Source organism: Fulmarus glacialis, unplaced genomic scaffold, assembly GCF_000690835.1.
Source record: "Fulmarus glacialis isolate BGI_N327 unplaced genomic scaffold, ASM69083v1 scaffold19203, whole genome shotgun sequence".
Lineage (NCBI taxonomy): Eukaryota > Metazoa > Chordata > Aves > Procellariiformes > Procellariidae > Fulmarus > Fulmarus glacialis.
This window is the reverse complement of record NW_009201231.1, coordinates 38,148-57,503: the sequence shown is the minus strand read 5'-3', so window position 1 is coordinate 57,503 and position 19,356 is coordinate 38,148. Positions and strand designations below refer to the sequence as shown.

At 37.5% G+C, this 19,356-nt stretch overlaps 1 protein-coding gene across 1 annotated transcript in view; it reads left to right on the top strand.

Moving 5' to 3' along the window:
* The first annotated feature begins 2,460 nt into the window (after positions 1-2,460).
* Positions 2,461-19,356, top strand: part of LOC104072245 (regulating synaptic membrane exocytosis protein 2-like) — a 54,646-nt gene continuing 37,750 nt past the window's right edge. Inside the window, exons 1-2 of the mRNA XM_009573877.1 lie at positions 2,461-2,507; positions 6,005-6,930. Coding sequence (XP_009572172.1) covers positions 2,461-2,507; positions 6,005-6,930 — 973 coding nt within the window. The remainder of the gene's footprint in view (positions 2,508-6,004; positions 6,931-19,356) is intronic.

Below are 19,356 nucleotides of genomic sequence, written 5' to 3'. Positions count from 1 at the left end.
AGAGTAGGCTATTTAAATGAATTAGCTTGCAAATCGTATGTTGGTTGCTCACCTTCTTTCTTTTTTTGGGGGGGTGGAGAAACCAAGGAGAGGGGAACAGACAGATCAGAAGATTAATCTAGTATAAAACTAGACAGCATAGAAGAACTGCAAAAAGAGATCTTGGTAGAAACTGGAACTGCTTAGAAGTCAGAAAAAGCTATTCTTTCAATAAGCTGGAGCCATAGCTGCTTTAGAGAGTGTGCAAAATGATTTCTCATGCACAACGTGACTCAGCAAAAGCAGAAGTTATAAGCAGAGAATGAGAAAAGGAGTTAAATCAATACCAGCTAGTCTCTTAAGAACACTTCCAAAAATAGGTAAACATTTTGCAGATTCTTCAGTATGGCAAAAGAAGTTGTGGAAATGCTTTCATAAGAGCACCTAACAGTGAGAGGGTAGGACCCTCCCTGAGAAAGGCAGCCAGATCTTAATTTTGCGTGACAATTTTTCTGGGTTCGTTGCACTCATGGGAGTTCTGGTTGCAAGGTCCGGAGAGTGTTCAGCTCACCTTCTTGCAGCCTAGGAACTTTTTTGCAAGGTGTCTTGATGGTGTTTTATCTGCTCCCTGTCACTGTTGTTTTAAAATAAGTGCCTGACTGTCTGTTGAATACAAGTATAAAAGTTTAGAATAGTAGAACTATTCTTATATGATTACTCAGGAACCAACAAATGCTGTTTTCCTGACAGGAGCCATATAGTGAAGGAGAGACAAAGCTGTGCTCAGTATATTTGATGAGGTCTCTAACAACAAGCCCTCTCTTGCATGGCTTTCAAGACAGAGTTCCAGTGGGAAATGTGAATTTTTACCTACTCTGAATTTTTTATTCATGTACTGAAAGGATCATATTTTGAAAACAGTTAAGCAAAATGACAATATGTGCAGAAGAAATAGCTTCAGTTTTAATTTTCCAGTCAATTTTATTCCTTGCTAATTTATAGGAAACAGAGAACAAAATATCAAAGTATTGTCTAGTAAATTATAATTAGGTCTTACAAGTAAGTGACCAATATTCAGTTTTCAAGTAGCTGATGATAGTTCAAGCCCACCGAGCCCTTCCTATTTTTTAATTGACCCAAAACTTCTTATTTATAAAAAATTCCAAATAAATGTAGATGAATTCAGGTACCCATACGTTTGAACATATCTTTGAATGATATTTTCTTGAAAGTTTTCTCCACCTCAAATGTGTCTTCTATTGGTCTGAGAACAAGATTCGTAGCCAGGAAGATCTGAGATCTAGTTTTGACCGTGATATAAATACTTTACATATTACAGTGTTTCTGAATATCTGTGGCTTCTGAAATGTAATGGAAACTTACCTTTAAAAATTTCCTTTTCCTCAGTACATTTGGGTTAATTTTTTAAAAATCTAAATCAGAGCAGAAGAGTGTTTTCTCTTCAAGGAAGAATACAAATGAAGACTTTCAAGCTATTTAGTTCCATTACTGAAATCAGAGCCATCAAAGCAGAATAGCTGTCTTATATTCTTCTATGCCATATTTTAAGTTCTTACTTCCTATTGTAGTGTGGGGGAGTTGAATAATTTATGAGCAGGAAGTCAGGTTACAGTCAAGCTATTTGCTTTTCCATAGTACTAATGATATCTCTAATGCACTGGAAATAAGGTTTCCATCAGTGTAAGGTTAAGAGATGTGTGTTAAAAGACCAAATGTCATTTATTGATAAATTACAATTAAAAAAAAAAATACTGTGATAATTAATAGAAAATAAGTTTCAGTTTCTACATCTGAAAAAATAATATTTATAGAATGTGCCTGATGAAGAGATTTGTGCAGGTTCTGGAGTTTTTAAACCATAATAGAGATTTTATTTTATTATTGTTTCAAAGAAGCAGTAATCACAATGGCCTGGAGCATTTTTTGGTGGTGTGGTAACCTTTTCAGAAAAGGTGGTAATCCTTCTGACAAGAGATATATAGTGCTTAGTTAAGCTGGCAGCTGGAGGGTGCGTATCACAGCTGTTGACACACATTTAAAGTTCTCTTAACTTTTAATGTTCCAGGAAAGTCCTGGAAAGGCAGGAGTGTATCTATTTTCCATGGTGTATCTAGCTGGAGGTACACGAGGAAAGGTTTTTATTAAGGTATCTTTAATGATGAGAAATGGATTAGACAAAGGCTCATGAAGGTGAGTGAGAATTAGCTTGTGACCTAAAAATAACAACAGATTTTTAATAGTAGTGACTGGCCATAAGTTTTCACGAGTACTGTTCCTCTTACCATGATTTAATAACACTGGCTTAAAATGTATAGCATGCATTGCACAACTGTATTTGTAGCAGGTATTTTTAAAATGAAAAAAAGTGACTAATGGTAAAAGGGGGCTAATTGTATTGTGATGACCAGTAAAGAGAATGACAGGCTTGACTACTAAGTGGTATGGTGACTGCTGGGCAGGATGAGCCCTCTCCTGCCAGCAAGGTTTCTGGCCGATCAGGTGTACAGGTACGGTTAATTTATTTCTCATGGATAGGATTACAGCTTCTGGTATTTGATCCTGGTAGTGAAGTTAGATCCCTTCAGCAGGGATGAAATTAATTAGAAAGGGAGTTTGATAGTGCCAATCAACATAGGCCAGGAATTAAATTAGTTACTTTTATCTATCAGGCGGCTTTCTCTGAAGAAAAGGGTTGCGTTTTCAGGAAGGTCCTCATTCTTGCATGTGGCCAAGTAGTTGCCACATGCAGGGCACCTGTGTAAAGCTTTTTCCTTCATGAAAGGTTGGAATAGATCGAGGACACAGCTGATCTTTACATTACTGTCAGCCATAGTTCCTATATTCATGTCTTAGCAAGAAAATGGAGGAAAGGTAAATGTAAGAAAGAAGGTTAGAAAATGTTTGTTTAAGAGGTATAAAAATATAATGCTAAATTGGCACATCCTCCTCTCATTAACATAGTTCATGCTAGAAAAAAGGGTTGATTTTTTAGTAAATCTTGTGCTAGTTCCTCAGATGATGTGTTTTCCTGATAGAAGTACATTTGCCTCAGCAAAAAGTCTACAATAAGTGTTTTTACTCATACAGAAATTCCATCTTTTTTATCCCCTCAGCATCTCCCCCCATGACTTTGTAGCAGCAATGTTTCCAGAAAAGATTTGCCCACTATTCTTTGCATCCATATGAGGACGCTATGACATGGAGTCACATATATACACACACCGTGTATGTGTGTTTGTGTATATATGTATATAAAATACTCTATATGTAGCTAAAACAATTCTTACTATTCTATTGTTTATATTACTATAGATACATGTATGCAGATATTTAATCCTGAAGAATGTGTACACTCAGTCTGCTCCAAGGCACATGTGAGATTTGTCAAACTAGATTCTGTATGGTTTTGTGTGTTACACAGTTCATGATGGAGTTGGTCTTAAAACCCATACTCACTAGAGTGTTTTGATGTCTTGGAGGATCAAATCCATGCAAAAATCTGTGAATACAACTTGATCCATACATAATATAGACTGGATATACACAGTGTGAGTATTAACAGTAGAGTATGTGTACACTCCATGTGCACACATATTTGTCTCAATCTTGCAATGAGATCCACATGGATGAATGCCATATCTGTTGAGTGCCATTTATTCCAATTGGATTTGCAGAGAGATAAAAAATTTTGCCTATATGGGGGACAGAACTGGGGAGGACAAATTAGGCACATTTTTATGATAGGCATGGCAGAAATTTTCAGCGATGTAAGTAATTTGCTATTAGAACAAATTATTTTGGGATGTGGCATATTTTTCATCAGCTGAAGTATTTAAATGAAAAATATTTATCTTCCTTAAAGTAAGTTTCCACATCTAATCTCTGTTGTCTTAATGAAAACTTCTATGTCTTTGCAAATTGTCTGGGTTCTGGTAGTTCTGTTGTCCTAATTGTCTGTTCCTGTTGGCCATTCTGGTTTTAGACTTATGAAACTCTGTTCATGTCACATTAGAATGATTCAACTTGAGTCCCCAGTAGCAGGATCCATAGAGTTTTTGTTAAACTTACAGAGGTTATGATTTGTGCTGGTACTAACATGACACTTTAGTAAGACAGATAGGACATCTTAGCTTCACCATAAGCAAATAGGCATCCAAATGATGCTTATATTACTTGTCATGTTTCACAGGAAGAGTTGTATTTTTGCAAGATTGAATTAGTTTCCCCATTTGCAGATGCCATTGTAAGGCTAAAGTACTTTGATATTTACAAGCCAAGACTGGGTCCAAATCTTTCAAGCACAGTTTAATGACCCTGTATGGTACCTAGGACAAGATGCCAGTTTGCGAGTCACCCCCCTGTGCACACTCTCCTCAGACAGTTGTGGTTTCCCCTTGCTGAGCAGAGACCGCATTTCCCTTCTGGCTGAGAAAAGAGCATTTTCTCTCGTACTAGCTAGGCAGAGCCCTTTGTACTTTCCTGGCCACCAAGGAGAGCCTGTTTTTCCTTCTCCCCTTCACTAAGTTGAAGCCTTTCCTTCTCTTATCCCTTCTAGGACAACTGTGGCAACAACAGGGCTGTGTCTTTGCTCTCCTTTTTCCCCGCCCTTCCCAACACTAGGCAGGATCTCCTGGTTGCTGCCTGCAAGGCTGCCCTTTAGGATCAGTGGCCATTTGTGAGGGTAGAAAACATTTGCAAAGGGATCTTAGTTACAAAGATAAAACTATATATAAGGGGAAAGGGCTGATAGCACAAAAATAGGTTCACGTACATATTTTCACTACTTAAAGCTTGAGCTGATCTATCTCATTCCAGAGAAGGCCTACCTCTCAGTCTCTTTGCTCCAGTTTCCTGCAGGTAACTCCTTCAGATCCATCTGGGGTGAAAAACTAAGTATGAATCTGGACATGTCTGGAAGTAGCATTTTAAATGCTCGTTACCCTGTTAGGATTGATAAAGGCAGGATCTGAAGCTCCAGTTTGTTTTTTCCCTATGAATCACTACTCCCTTTTTAATTGATCCCTTCTAATCAAGTAGCAAACGATGTTGCATCAAACAAACAGAACATATAACATTCATAATATATTCCAGATACATCCTCTATTAAAATATTGCATGTAATAAAATCACATGCTTCAGTCAATCATTTGTCAGTGTCAGGAAAGAATATCTGTTGATAATTCTGTTTTCACCTTCCTCTGAAGCCTCAGAAGTTGTCTATGGCTAGATATCGTCTATGACAAAGAGTCAATGCTTAATGTCATACAGGAACTCCATTCTGGTATCTGGCTGGTGTGTCTTGCTCAAATGCCTGGACTAATATTATTGCCATCCCTGTAGGGATGAGAAGGATTTTTTTGTCAAGTCAGATGGGCAGGACTTTGAAGCTGTTTCCCTTCTTATGCAACACAAAAAATGTTTTGTTTCCAGGAGTTCAGTCTTCTGAGTTCATCTGATTTAGACAAGTGCTGCCATTGGATCTTTGTCTGTCCTGTTTTCTGCCCTTGGCATGCATTGTAGTTTTGTGGGAATTGAAATGTATGTTTTTAAGCAAGAATGGCTGCTAAAAGATCAAACTAACTGAATGATCCATCTAGCCTTAATTTCTATAGTGATTATAAAACCCTATGAAATAGAAGTATATGGTGAAGTTATATCGCTGTAAAATAATTGTAAAGGATTATAAAATTTTGGTACTTGTAAAGCAGTTATGACTACAAAGTAGTGTAAGTATTTGTATTCTATATTTTATAATGTTGTATTAGCATTTTTTCTTTAAAGCTGTTTTTGATTTAAACTGTGCACCATAAGCATATTTGTAGCATGACATGCTTTCTTTAATTTAGTACAGAAAATGTGCAAGCATATTCACAAAGAAATGCAATGAATGGATTTTTTTTCCATCAGCTGATCATTCTATCATTTAATTAGCATGAACTGTATATTTGTGCTACAAGAAATATTGACAGAATTCTCTTTCTTCTTTCTTGTCATGATTATTTAGGAAAAGAAGCCCATCAATATCAAGAGAACAGAACAGAAAATACGATCAAAGGGACGAGAGAGACGAATATTCACAGTATGCTACATCAGACAGTGCAATGCCCAGGTCACCATCAGATTATTCAGATAGGCGGTCGCAGCGTGGGCCTCAGTTATATGAAGAACCTGAACTGGGTGATTATAGAGATTCCAACAGAAGGAGTCGCAGGCGTTCCAAGGAGTATCCGGTAGAAGAGGAAGATGCACAAAACAGGGAAGAATATGAAAGGCAGCGGAGGGAAGAGGAATACCAGGCACGATACCGAAGTGATCCTAATTTGGCTCGTTATCCAGTCAAGCCACAACCGTATGAGGAACAAATGCGTATCCACGCTGAAGTGTCCCGAGCACGTCATGAACGGAGACATAGTGATGTCTCATTGGCAAATACAGAGTTGGAAGATTCTCGGATGTCTATGCTGAGGATGGAACGACCATCAAGACAAAGATCAGTGTCTGAGCGCAGGGCTGCCATGGAAAATCAACGTTCATACTCTATGGAAAGAACTCGAGAGGCTCAGGGACCAAGTCCCAGTCGTCAGAGGACCACAAATCATAGCCCTCCTACACCTAGGAGGAGTCCAATTCCTCTGGAAAGACCAGACATGAGGCGCTCTGATTCATTAAGGAAACAACACCATTTGGATCCCAATTCTGCCGTACGGAAAACAAAGCGTGAAAAGATGGAGACCATGTTACGGAATGATTCACTCAGCTCAGACCAGTCTGAATCTGTCAGACCTCCACCACCAAAGCCCCATAAAACGAAAAAGGGAGGTAAAATGCGCCAGGTTTCACTAAGTAGCTCAGAAGAAGAATTGGCGTCCACTCCAGAGTATACGAGTTGTGATGATGTAGAGATTGAAAGTGAAAGTGTTAGTGAAAAAGGTAAGATTTCTAATTTTTTGACTTTCAATATATAGATGTGGTTTAGTTTCCATTCCGTTGTATGTTTATTTTACCTATCAGAATTTATTGCAACCATATATCTACAGCCCTTCACAGGTGACTGAAGTTTGTTGTGATGGGAGTTGTTTTTTTCTGATTTTGTGTTTCATTTACTTAAATCTAAGTGTAATGATTTACATGGAAAAAAACATCACAGCTACTAGAAGTATTTGGACATGTTAAAGGAAAAAACATGCCTATTGAAAAACCTGTTAATTAAATCTGCAAAGTATCTAAAGCTGGGCTGTCATATAAGGCCATGGTTTCATGTCCATTAATACCAGATTTGCGTACTCCTGGATGACAATGAGTGCATATTTGATCTGGATCAAGCGTGGGCACATGACCGCATTTCTGTCGAATTAACAAGAGCACATGATACAGAGCTTATGCCAGTTTCATGCTGATGGCTGCAGGTTAAAGAGCATCTGATCTGCAAAAAAACCTGTGTGTGTAAAGTTAACCCATTCCAGTTTTTAAACAAATTTAAAATGACTGATGCGGTTTATACCAATGGAGGTTTCTTTTTGCTGTGGGATTATGATGCTTTTCGGTTTTAGTGCTTTTTAGGATTCATGATGTTGGAGTTAGTTACTCCACTGTCAGAAATAAAAGCTAAGATTAACTGAAATGATTCCCAACCTATCCAAAGGTAATGTATGACTTAAATATGAAAGCATTGGGGACCGTCAGTTTAAACTAAATCAAATTAATAATATTAGTTTGCTTACCTTCATGTATGTTGTTGGTCTGAAGTACAATAGTTATAACCTGTTTTCAGTTATTATTCTTATGCTAGTGCACCTTTACTAATTCTCATGAATGGTCATCTGCTGTTGTGGATTGGGATTAGAAAATTTGCTACTATATTTTTATTAATACTGTTATCAAATTGGTTCTGAAGCAAGTAGTTAATTAGGGTTAGTGAAATAACTCTGAATTTTCATGGTCTGATAAATAAGGAGCAAGATAGTGTAGAATGGAAGGAAATTTCACCCAGGTCAAAGCAGATAGTTACATGCACTTACATGAGAAAACTGTGATGAAACCTTGACTCCCTTAGTCTTCCTGATGAATAGAAAAACTCCTGTCAACTTCAGGGTGTTCACAATTTTGTTCTTAATAGCAACCTCGAGGAAAATAGACCAAATCAATATACGGGAAGTAGTAGCAAAGTGTTTATTTAATGAAATTCAGCATAGGAAACATAGTATACAGAATAGTATACAAACAATATATTTTTTGTACACATAACATACAAAACATATGTTTAAAACATCCCATACAAACAATGTTAGATTCTCTGTCATCATCATAATCTGACATAAATTATAGCTTTTACTTAAATAATTCTGTATTTTAACTGTCAAAGGAAACATTATTATTGATAATTGATATATCAATATAATTGATAATTATAGTTAATAATAATGATAATGTCATGTCTGTGCTGATTTTTGAGGTAGTGAATGAAGCTAAATTGAGCATGTATTTTATAAATTAATGAAAAAAGCTTGCAAAATTTTACAGGAAAAAAATGCTCTGTTTTATGTTTTGTTAATCTTGACAATTACGGTAAGCAGTTTTGATGACGTATAGAGTGTAGCTGTGTCAGCATGGCCCAGTGGTGGCCTGTGGCTGGAACCAATGTGGAGAACAGACTTGGTTTTTCACAGAGGAAGAGAGCAACTGCTTGAACTGGGGGAAGAGGTCTGATTGTTTCTGACTGTGCCTGCTTCCAGCCTGAGCCGGAGGGTCCTGTTTCTGCCCCTGCTGATGGGCTGGGAGGCAGTGACCACGCATGGAACAGGCAGCCATCCCAGCAGTAACACCTGCACCTGGAGCCAGAGCCAGCTGGTGCCAGCCTCAGCAGCCCTGGTCATGTTATCAGGTGATATCCTCAGCCCCATTCATACTTCTCCCCCACTCTTTAACCCCTGGAGCGGAAGCTCCAGAAAAGTATTTGTCTGAGTGGGTTTGGGAAGATTTGGCTTCTGCTAGGCATGGGGGAGGAGACAAGAGATCTGCTAGGGTGAAGAGGAAGAGGGCGTCTCACCACCTGGATCCAGCCTTCACAGCTACTATAGGTAGACCCACAAAGTCCTGCCTCATTCTTTTTATTTTCATGAATCTGTTTTACCATGTAAACAAGCCTGCACTTAGAGTCCCTATAAGCAAGTGATTTCTTCATGAATACCACCAAAAGGAATCCAGCACATAAACTCCCATCAGTCTTCCTTATATTGCAATACATTATTTCCTTGACTGATAAAATACAATTAATTATTTTAAACACCTCCTACAAAAATGGGTTTCTACTCCCCCCAAATTACTCACTTCCTGCCCTTCAAAAGCTCCCCAGACCTGAGGATTTCTCAGCTGTCCTTCAGCCACATCCAAAATCTGTTTGACCAAAGATATAATGCTAAATATAAAACATTTGGCCTTGGAGTGATGAAAGGTGACAATATTAGAGTGAGAATTTGGATGCAGTAATAATGAGTTCTCCAAAAGAGGAGAATAATTTGTTCTCCATCTCTTTCTCTATGGAGTACACATATCTTTTCACAGATTCTGCAAATAAATACTAACAACTGCTCATCTGTGAAGAGCAGCCTGGGCCTGAGCTGCAGGAACAGCTGTTCGCTGAATTACATCTGAGATTTTACAAGGCCCTGACATTGGTTTTAAGAAACTAGTCTGAAAATCATGGATTATCTGAAAATGTATGAAAAATTGTAGTCATATGTTCCTAAAAGGGCTGAAAGTTTGCCTTATCTCCAAAATGAAAAGGATTGTTACATATATATGGTTGGAACATATATATGCATACAAAATGAAGATAGCCATTTCATTTTACAAGTCCAACAGAGACATGGACCAGCTGCTGGATTAAGAACTCTGGGAAGAGTGTCCATTATTACTGAATGCCTGTGACTTTAAGTATTTGGGTCTGATCTCATTTCAGTAGCTGTCTGCTTTAAGGTAATTTTTTCCTTAATTTTTAAAAATGTAATCTGATTGTTTTCAGGGAGGGGACAAGGCAAAATTATTTTTCCGCATTTTTCTGGTAATGGCCAGAGAAACCATTACCTTGAGGTGCTCCTGCCTCCTCTCTATGGGGGATAAGGGAAACTGTGAGCAGAGAAAGCTGATGAACAGCCAGACAACACTCAGGCATCCAGTAGACAGCCATGAGAAACACAGGCATGGTGAAGAAGCATTGTAGATGGAGATTCAACTGCAGAAGAGAAGAGCTAGATTCTTAAGATACTGCATAGTTTTTGTAATGCAACTATATTTGGACCAGGCAATTTGGGTCATAAACTAGGCTGAGGACTGGCATATTGGACTGGGAATCAGGAGGCTTCAGGAGGATGAGCAGACAAGGGGAAGAAGTGTAGGAACTGCAAAACAAAATGCCATTGAGTGGTTGGAAACCAGTGGATTGAGATGGAAACTGAGGCTGAAGAAGAAGAGGGGAGAGGAAAGCTGGTAGATCAAGTAGGCTAAACCTGTGACCTGTAGTTTGGGCAGAACAGATAAAGTGAAGGAAACAGATCTGATAACTGGGGAGGTGAGAACTGGAGCTTCCTGAGCAGTAGGTTAGAGGATTCTGAAATTGGCTGAGAAGCAGAAGCGGCAGTTTGGGAAAGATGGTGAGTGGCTGGGAAAAGGGTATTCATAGAGAGGAGGGCTGAGCTGGGCTTGGGAGCTTTGGCAAAGAGGGACTGGGACTCCCTGAGCAAGGAACGTAGGCCTGGCAGCATTGACCTGAAGTGCTGGGAGGGGGTTTGGTGAGGTGAGAAGCGCAGGACTATGGTGCAGAGCCAATGGTGTGACAGACCAGTTCATTCTTTAAAAGGTCAGGAAACAATGCATGACAACAATGTTAAATGGACATAACTGAGATTATAAATCTGTTTACTCGAAACTTAGGTTGTGCCAGAATTAGACATATTTTGCAGATTGGATTTTGTGCAGGTCTTCATACATGTTAAAACTGTCCTTGGTGACATAACTGAATACTAATTTACCAGATGGCCTCTGCCTTTTTCTGTGCATAGGATGAAAAATTCTTACTTATTGTGCTATTCAAAATTATTTGAAGCTCCAAGATTTTTTCCAAGTTATCTAAGGGACCTTTCTTTACTCTTGCTGTGAATACCAGGCTTCTGAAACTGCAAAGACAGTGTCACCATTTGCACACTTGTTGCCAGTCCTGGAGATCAGGGTAGCAGACAGTCCAAGGCTGTATCTCCATGGCAGGATTTGCTGTCTGTGTTAGGAAATACACTTTGCAGAGGAAAAAAAAAAGAAGGTGACCATATGTTTTGGACCAAAATATTAAGTATATTTCTATTTTCCCTAATACTGAAATAACAAAATTGCTTAAAATGTTAGAGAAAAACAATTCTTGAAATGCCAGTGCTTTTATGAAATCATAAATTTTAAATGGCAGTAAAATGGATCCTCAATCAGTAAACATAAAGATCATAATGACTTATTTTTAAATGTTCTAGATTGTTCAATTCACCAATTCTTTCTCAAAACCATCTCAGTTTACTTGGTTCAGTTTTAAGGCTCTGAGAAACATGATTTATAAAGTAAGAACGGTTGTGGTGTTAATTACAGTAAAGTGAATATTGAACCATGTCACCTACAAAGCTCCAAATGAAGCTATGTTTTCTGTGGTGTTCAAGTTAGGCCAAGCTGCCTCCATTGCTTGTCCAATTTAAGCGTCTTCTATTGTGAGGGAATATTAAAATATTTTTTATTTACATTTTCAGTTAGATGTTTGTCAGTGCAATTGTAAGGAATAGGCCTTAGGGCAGGTTTGAAAGGGCTCCCATAATTTGTCAGGCAGCATGAAGCAGATGTGAAGCAGAGTACTACAGGCTTGTTCTGTGTGGCTACAGGCTTTCCAGGTAGAGTTAGAAAACAAAACAGTACCACTGCCCATATATTCTTGTGGTAATACTGTCACACCTGCAGTCCGCCAAAGTGCCAGTCTGAAGAGACTTGCCACAGCCACGCTCGGGAAAGCCAGCAGTCCCTGGGACTGTCGTACCCCTGCTCAGAACGACAATGGTGCTGGAGCTGGGGTTCCTTCTGCTCCTTCCCCAAACATTTGAGGGTCCTGGATGTCCTACAATTCTTCACAGATCTCTCAAACTCCAGAGTTCCAGCAAGAGACAATCTCTACATGTAAAAAGAGAATTCATTCAAGAAAATCTAGGCACGTGATAGCTCTAAATACCGCTCGAATTTGCTCTAAATATTAAGTAGGACATAGTAGATTTTCCAATGGTGGTAAACAGTTCAGGCATACGAGCATACCGTGCTCCCAGTCACCTTCCAGAGCACCCTGCGAGAGGTATCTGTTTGCACAGACGGTGGCTGACATCTGGTGTGGGTGGAATCTGTGGTGGGAAAGGCAAATGTGTCTGTGTTTTGTCACAGGTGCAGTTCTTAAGTTGAGTGTGCGTTTTCTCTGTTCTTTTATTAAAACATGATAGCTAGAGGGCTGCCCATTTTTATTATCAGATAAACTCATATGTGTAGAATCATAGAATCATATAATCAGCTGGGTTGGAAAAGACCTTTAAGATCAATGAGTCCAACCATAAACCTAACACTGCCAAGTTCACCACCAAACCGTGTCCCTAAGTGCCCACGTCTACACGTCTTTTAAATACCTCCAGGGGTCGTGACTCAACCACTTCCCTGGGCAGCCTGTTCCAATGTTTGGCAACCCTTTCAGTGAAGAAATTTTTCCTCACATCCAATCTAAACCTCCCCTGGTGCAACTTGAAGCTGTTTCCTCTCATCCTATCGCTTGTTACTTGGGAGAAGAGACCAACCCCCACCTCGCTACAACCTCCTTTCAGGTAGTTGTAGAGAGAGATAAGGTCTCCCCTCAGCCTCCTCTTCTCCAGGCTAAACAGCCCCAGTTCCCTCAGCCGCTCCTCATAGGACTTGTGCTCTAGACCCTTCACCAGCTTCGTTGCCTTTCTCTGGACACGCTCCAGCACCTCAATGTCCTTCTTGTAGTGAGGGGCCCAAAACTGAACCCAGGATTCAAGGTGCGGCCTCACCAGGGCCGAGTACAGGGGCATGATCACCTCCCTCCTCCTGCTGGCCACACTAGTTCTGATACAAGCCAGGATGCCGTTGGCCTCCTGGGCCACCTGGGCACACTGCCGGCTCATGTTCAGTTGACTGTCGACCAACACCCTCAATGTAACATATGCATAGATAGGCTCCAGTGATCTTATATACTTCGAAGTCCCTGTGTTGTTGATTGAAAGCTACAGAGCGCAGGTGTGTGAGCAGAAATGTGTGTATGCAGGACAAGGGGATAATATGCTGTTCTTTGTCACTAAGTGCATTGAAATCATGGATATATAACCTTGCCTTGGCTGTGTTATGGTCATTTATAAACATATGAATAACTGCAATTTTTCATTATAGCACTTAAAAAGGTCCTCATGTCTGGAACAGCTTGCAGGACCTACTTGTTTATTGCAATATTGAAACCAATCTGGTAGAAATACAGTTTAGTTTTTGACAGAGAATAAAGTCTATTTGGAAACAATATACTCATCACAAGTTAAAAATGTATGGTAGCTCCTGATGTGAGGAGCAGAAAGCACACTTTCTGAGTGCTACTGCAAGAACAGTGCATGTCTTACATGAGCAGAGATGCCAAGCAAGTGGGATACCGTCACAGAGCTCTCACTTTTAAATTCTGAGAGATAAGGGCCCTGATTTCAATCCTACTTGTGCCAGTTTCATACATCTTCAACAACTTTGGCTTCAAAGTTACACTGAGCTAAATTAGATCAGAATGAGGTCATTGTTTCTAAAATTTGCTTCATTCAGGTTAGAGAGTTCCTGAAAGTCTAACTTCTCTGGAACAAATTATACTAGAAGGCAAAATTTCAGGACTGAGCTGCAGCACTTGACTTGAACACAAGAGGTTTTAAAATTCCACCCAGTTTCAGTATGGAGATATCTTGGAATTCAAAGTATGAAGTTTTGAATGGTCATAAGAAGAATAATTGATTATTTAAAATACTGAAATGTTTGACATGTTTTATTAAAAGCCAGATTTGAGGGAGTCACAAAATTTCTTCTTATTATTTCACTTAATATTGCAGTGTAAGAGGTTGTGTTTTGCATTTATAAAGAAATATTTTTTTCCATAGAGACCTCTAGATCTTATGTAAGTTAAATGTGGTTTTAATGTGTAGTTTGACTGGAAATTCAGAAGTCTATTTTTCTTTTTTTTTTTTTTTTTCAGCTTTCTCCTATGAACTGCCTCTATTTTTAGAGCAAAGATAAGAAATATTGAGAGATAAGAAATATTACGCTTTTCTCTTTATGTTTAAGCAATAAAAAAATCACTGCTTTTAAAGTACTTCCTACAACACTGAATGAGAAATATCTTACTACTTTAAAACATTAGTATTGGTTATGGTAGAATTTTCCTACAAAAATATTTTTCATAGATGAATAGATGATAACAGAACTAGAGTGTTTAAATTTGCAGAGATTTCTAATAGTAAAGAATGCCTTTTTATATTTTTGCCAAACCTTCTCCTACTTAGATGCTTCTATGTTCCTTAGAAGATAAGGGGAAGGGATGTGATCTTCCAAAGCATTTAGAGGAATCTACTGTATAATATTTTAAATTTGCAGTCACTTAAATTTGGCATAAGCCAATAATATCACTCGCAAAAAAAGCTCTGCCTTCTCCCAATTCTTGGCTGCATATTCACATCCTTATATCACTCCTGTCAGTCTGCTGGCAGAAGCATTCAGGCAGGTACACACTGCATCAAGCCAGGAAACTTTTGTGGGGTAACACTAATTAGGCAAAAAGATGGTAAATATTAATATTTGAAGTTTCTTGATAAAATTACATTGAATGTCTTCTTAGATATTATAATGCATGCTGAAAAAATGGTGTGTAACTGATTATGCCTTATCAGAATCTAAGGATAGATAGGAATTTGCTGAAGTAAGGAAAAAGAAATATTTGCATATGATAGAGAAGACAGAATATTTTCTGATAAGTAAATGAACATGAATAATTTCATAGCACTTTGATTTCAACAAAAAAGTCTAATACTTAATTTTATTGATTAAAACCTTGACTGAATTACAACCTGAACCTTTTATATGCAAATGTACACAAACCATTAAAACTGTAATCTTTAATAATGTTTCCTTTTACTCTGGGACTTTTCTGGAACTACAGCTATAGCAGACATGTTGTGCAGCCACCAGATTAATTCTCTCCTGATATGATGCAATGGAGGAACTATGAGTTATTATTAAAGTATTTTAGTGCATTAGTTGTAGTTATTTATGGTTCCAGATGAGATTAAGTTGATTATTAATAGGACAACATGATTTTAAATATTTTTAACTTAGGGAAAATTTTTATCATTGGAACTTATCTTCAGTTTAACTTTATATTTTTAACACTAATTACAAGATGTATTTTGCCCTGGAAATTGTCAAAATTTTCTATTCTGAAACTGTAAGCCATTGAATTGTCTGGGTGACCAATCTTAAAAGTATCATAAAAAGCATTATTGCTTTCTCTGAGCACTTTTAAAATCTTTTTCAGATTTAAATAGAATGCAAAAGAAATTTATGTTATAGACTAAAAATAATTTCCCATTATCCTTTCATATCTTGGCAGCTAGAATATTTACTGCATAAACTCAATAAATATTCATTAATGTTTTACTGTAAATAGCAATGAAAGAAATTACTGTCCAAACATGCCTAGAAAGGGTTTCATCCTAAGAAATGCAAGGCTTCCTATGGAGGTAGTTCTTCTTATCCAACCTGGTCCACTTATTTCTAATCAAAATTTCAGTTTAACTAAGTTAGAAACTTGGGACTTATGATCTGAGACTTGCATCAGAAATAAGTGCTATTAATTCATACAGATTTGGGAGACATAAGCCAAAATGAAGACCTGCTGGATTCTGTGTAAAACGTTTCAGTTCTTTACAATGCATGATAGAATAAAAAGCCATCATCAATTTTTTCTCTAAAGTTTTCAGAATATTTAGCTACATACTGTGATATTTGTAGTCTTTTCTCAGAGGAATCCCAGCAAACAGAAATAATGACAGTAAAAAAAATGACATGTAATGTCTCCAGAATACACAGAGCATGTATTTTTCAAATTATAATTTTCTTCATATTTTGATGAAGTCATTATTCTTCTAGTAAAACAAAACACTCAAACCTATCTGTCACAGACCTAATGACTGGATTAGAATCAGTGTTTTAAATTATTTTAGTGCTTTCCTATGACATATTTAAACTGATTTTGCAGGTAATTTTTCTACTTCCCCAATTAACTAGCAGAAACTAAAAGGGCCATTGTCAAGTAATTTTACTTAATTAACTAAAAAAGAATTATTTAGTTGGGAGTATTCTATCAATAATACAGTATGTTTTTTAAAAAAAAATTCTTTAAAAACGTAAGCATATTTCTTGTTCTGCTGTTATTTTTACATGTATTTCATTGAAAATAGGATAATCAGAAGGGAAAAAGTAGAGAAATAGGAGTGGAGGGGGAATAAGCAGAATGGGCTGTATATATGTCATTCACCTGAAAACTGGGTTCCTAGGATGCTCTGTCATTTAGCTCTATTGCCCCAAGCTTCCCCCATCCAAGACCTGGAGTTAGTCACAGAAGCTGCTTGAGATTAAACTGAATATTGTCAAAGGTGAGAGCTGGAAGCATATGTTTGCCAGAGGAAAGCATATCCTTTCCATCTTTTCCCAGTTCTCTCCCCATCCAAGACTCATCCATTCAGAATCTAGGCACCAGAAATATTTGGCATGAATAATCTAGGTAAAGTGGCACCAATTTCTGTGTCCTTTAATGGGTCTGGCTGTAATTTCAACCACAGCTGTTCAGAGGCTGCCGTATAGCTAACATATATGCTAACATTTTCACCTTTTCTACTGAACTAGTCCTATCTGTCATGGAAAGGTTAAAGACTATTGCACAGAGAAAACAAGAATAATGTTTAGCCCAGCATTGTTTTTTCTTGGCTATAAATCATCACTTTTTTAGTTATAAAGTTCTCTACATGGCTTTGAAATGTGAAAGCATTTGAAAAATATGATTTATAATTTATTTCTGAGAATATTTTCTATAAAATGTATCATGTTCTACTGTTAAAATATTTATATCTTAGAACATCTTAGAACATGTGCTGAGGGCAAAGCAAGTCTACAGTCTTTTGTCCTAACTACCAGATGATTATAGTTGGGCATTGTTACATGTTAAAAGAACCATTACAGGATAAAAGAAAGAGAGAAAAACGAAGAGAGATCACATAAAAATTTGACTGAGTTCCTCATGGCAAGATTGCCATTACTTACACAGCAGCCTGCTCCCGCTTTGTATAACCTATCAAAATCTTACATTATTCAGTGTTGCTTTTTCCCATTACTGAATTTTTAATTTTTCTTGTACATTGGTTTTTTTCCTTCCCTTTTTTTTGAAGCTGTGTAATTTAGGCAATGATTTGATTGATCATGCTGCAGCACTTACAGGCTTTCAGACTTGAAGAGACTTTTAAAACTGTTTATTTCAGTCAATATTTAACTTGCTAAATTGTCACATGTACTGTGGGAAGTCACACATATCCGATTTCTCCATTTCACCTCATTGATTAAGTAACTTGTTGTAAAGGAAAGTTTGAGTAGCATTTATGAGCATAGAGATGTAGATTGTGAAAGAAGGGTGTGTGGTAATGCAGGTTCTGGTTTATGCCTCACCTGTTTCAACAGAAAAGTGAACTTGATAGCCTGTATTCATGCAGCAGTATTCTCTATATTCTCTATGTTAAGATATTCCTTTGAGATGTGTAAAGACAGATGAACTGAATGAATATGTAGATAAAAAATACCTGTGTCACACACTGAAGTTTAGACCAGATTGAAGATAGCAATTCTTATGGAAATGTGCTTAGATCAGTGGTATTCTAGAGAAACATTCTTTAAGAAATAGTTCCAGTGTTTATACTTTCAGCCTTTCTGAACATTTAGATTATGAATATCTTTTAGGGCCATAGTTATATAATCTGTTTACTTGGAAAATGGAAATATATGGACATTAGTTACATAATTTAAATAAGAATCGAATAAAAGTTTTCATCACAAATCTCCATGACTATTTACTGCTATGCATATTTATAGGCCATTTTTATACACATCTATAATAACAAGGAAAGGCTTGGCTTGTGATGCACTATGCGGGATGTCTAGATACTACATGATACCTTATTTAAGAAGTGACTGCAAGCAGTATTTTTCATCAGATTTTCTAATTTTTAAGAATTTTAACATTTCTTCTGAATATTATAGTTTGGATTTAAAAATTTTTCTAAGCTCTGTTCTGAAAATCTGTTCACAGTGAGAGTTTCTAAAAGCTGAGTTCCTTTGAAAATCTTCCTGTTCGGTTTTCATCCTGCAATTTTAATACACTTTTAAAAAGAAAATTACACCAAAAAGCATTTTTTTAAGCTAGCATATTGATGAGCAGAATGACTTGAATTTGTTCTTGAAAGGTTTTGACTGATGAAGGCCACCAGAATTAGGTTTGAACTTCAGACTAATCATCCAAGAACAATTTAAAAGACTGCTATTGTCTCTTCAGTGTAGAAAATACATTTATGAGGCTGAAAGTTCCTTGTTTTCAGACATACATAATCCATTGCCTCATATCAAACACTATGATCCTTTACAAAAGCCAAGGCTGGTCAGTAGTTGAAACCTTCACAGATGTAATTCAGTATGACTAAGGCTAGCTGCAGCAGGTTTTCTGCTATTTGTTTTGTGTACGCAGTACTGCAAGAAAAGACAATTCCATTCAAAACCAGGAATTTCATTGTAAAAGTATAAAATTATTGTGGAAACTAAGGCCAATAGAGTGGCTGAGCCAATTTAAAGTCCTCGTTAAAAGCTGAGAAGACACCAAGTGTTAGTGTCTCACTTTAAACAGTGAGCAAACAGAGAGCACAAGGTTTCGTCTTGAAGCGTGGTTCAGTAAGGCGAGCTGTGGTGAGCCAGCAGCTCATTGCCATCTTGAATGAAAGCCCCGTTCCCCTGGACCAAATGCAATATTTACCTGACTTTTAGTGAGCCAGTGTAGGTCACTACACTGGTACAAAACTAAACCATTACAACTAATGACCACTTTTCTTTCACCTTAGTAAGCTGAAGAATTACTCTGGCATTTTGCACTGTTACCAGAACTGTCACAAAAGAGCACAGTCACACTGCTGGGAGCAGCATGGAGAAGAGGAATAAGACAGCCAT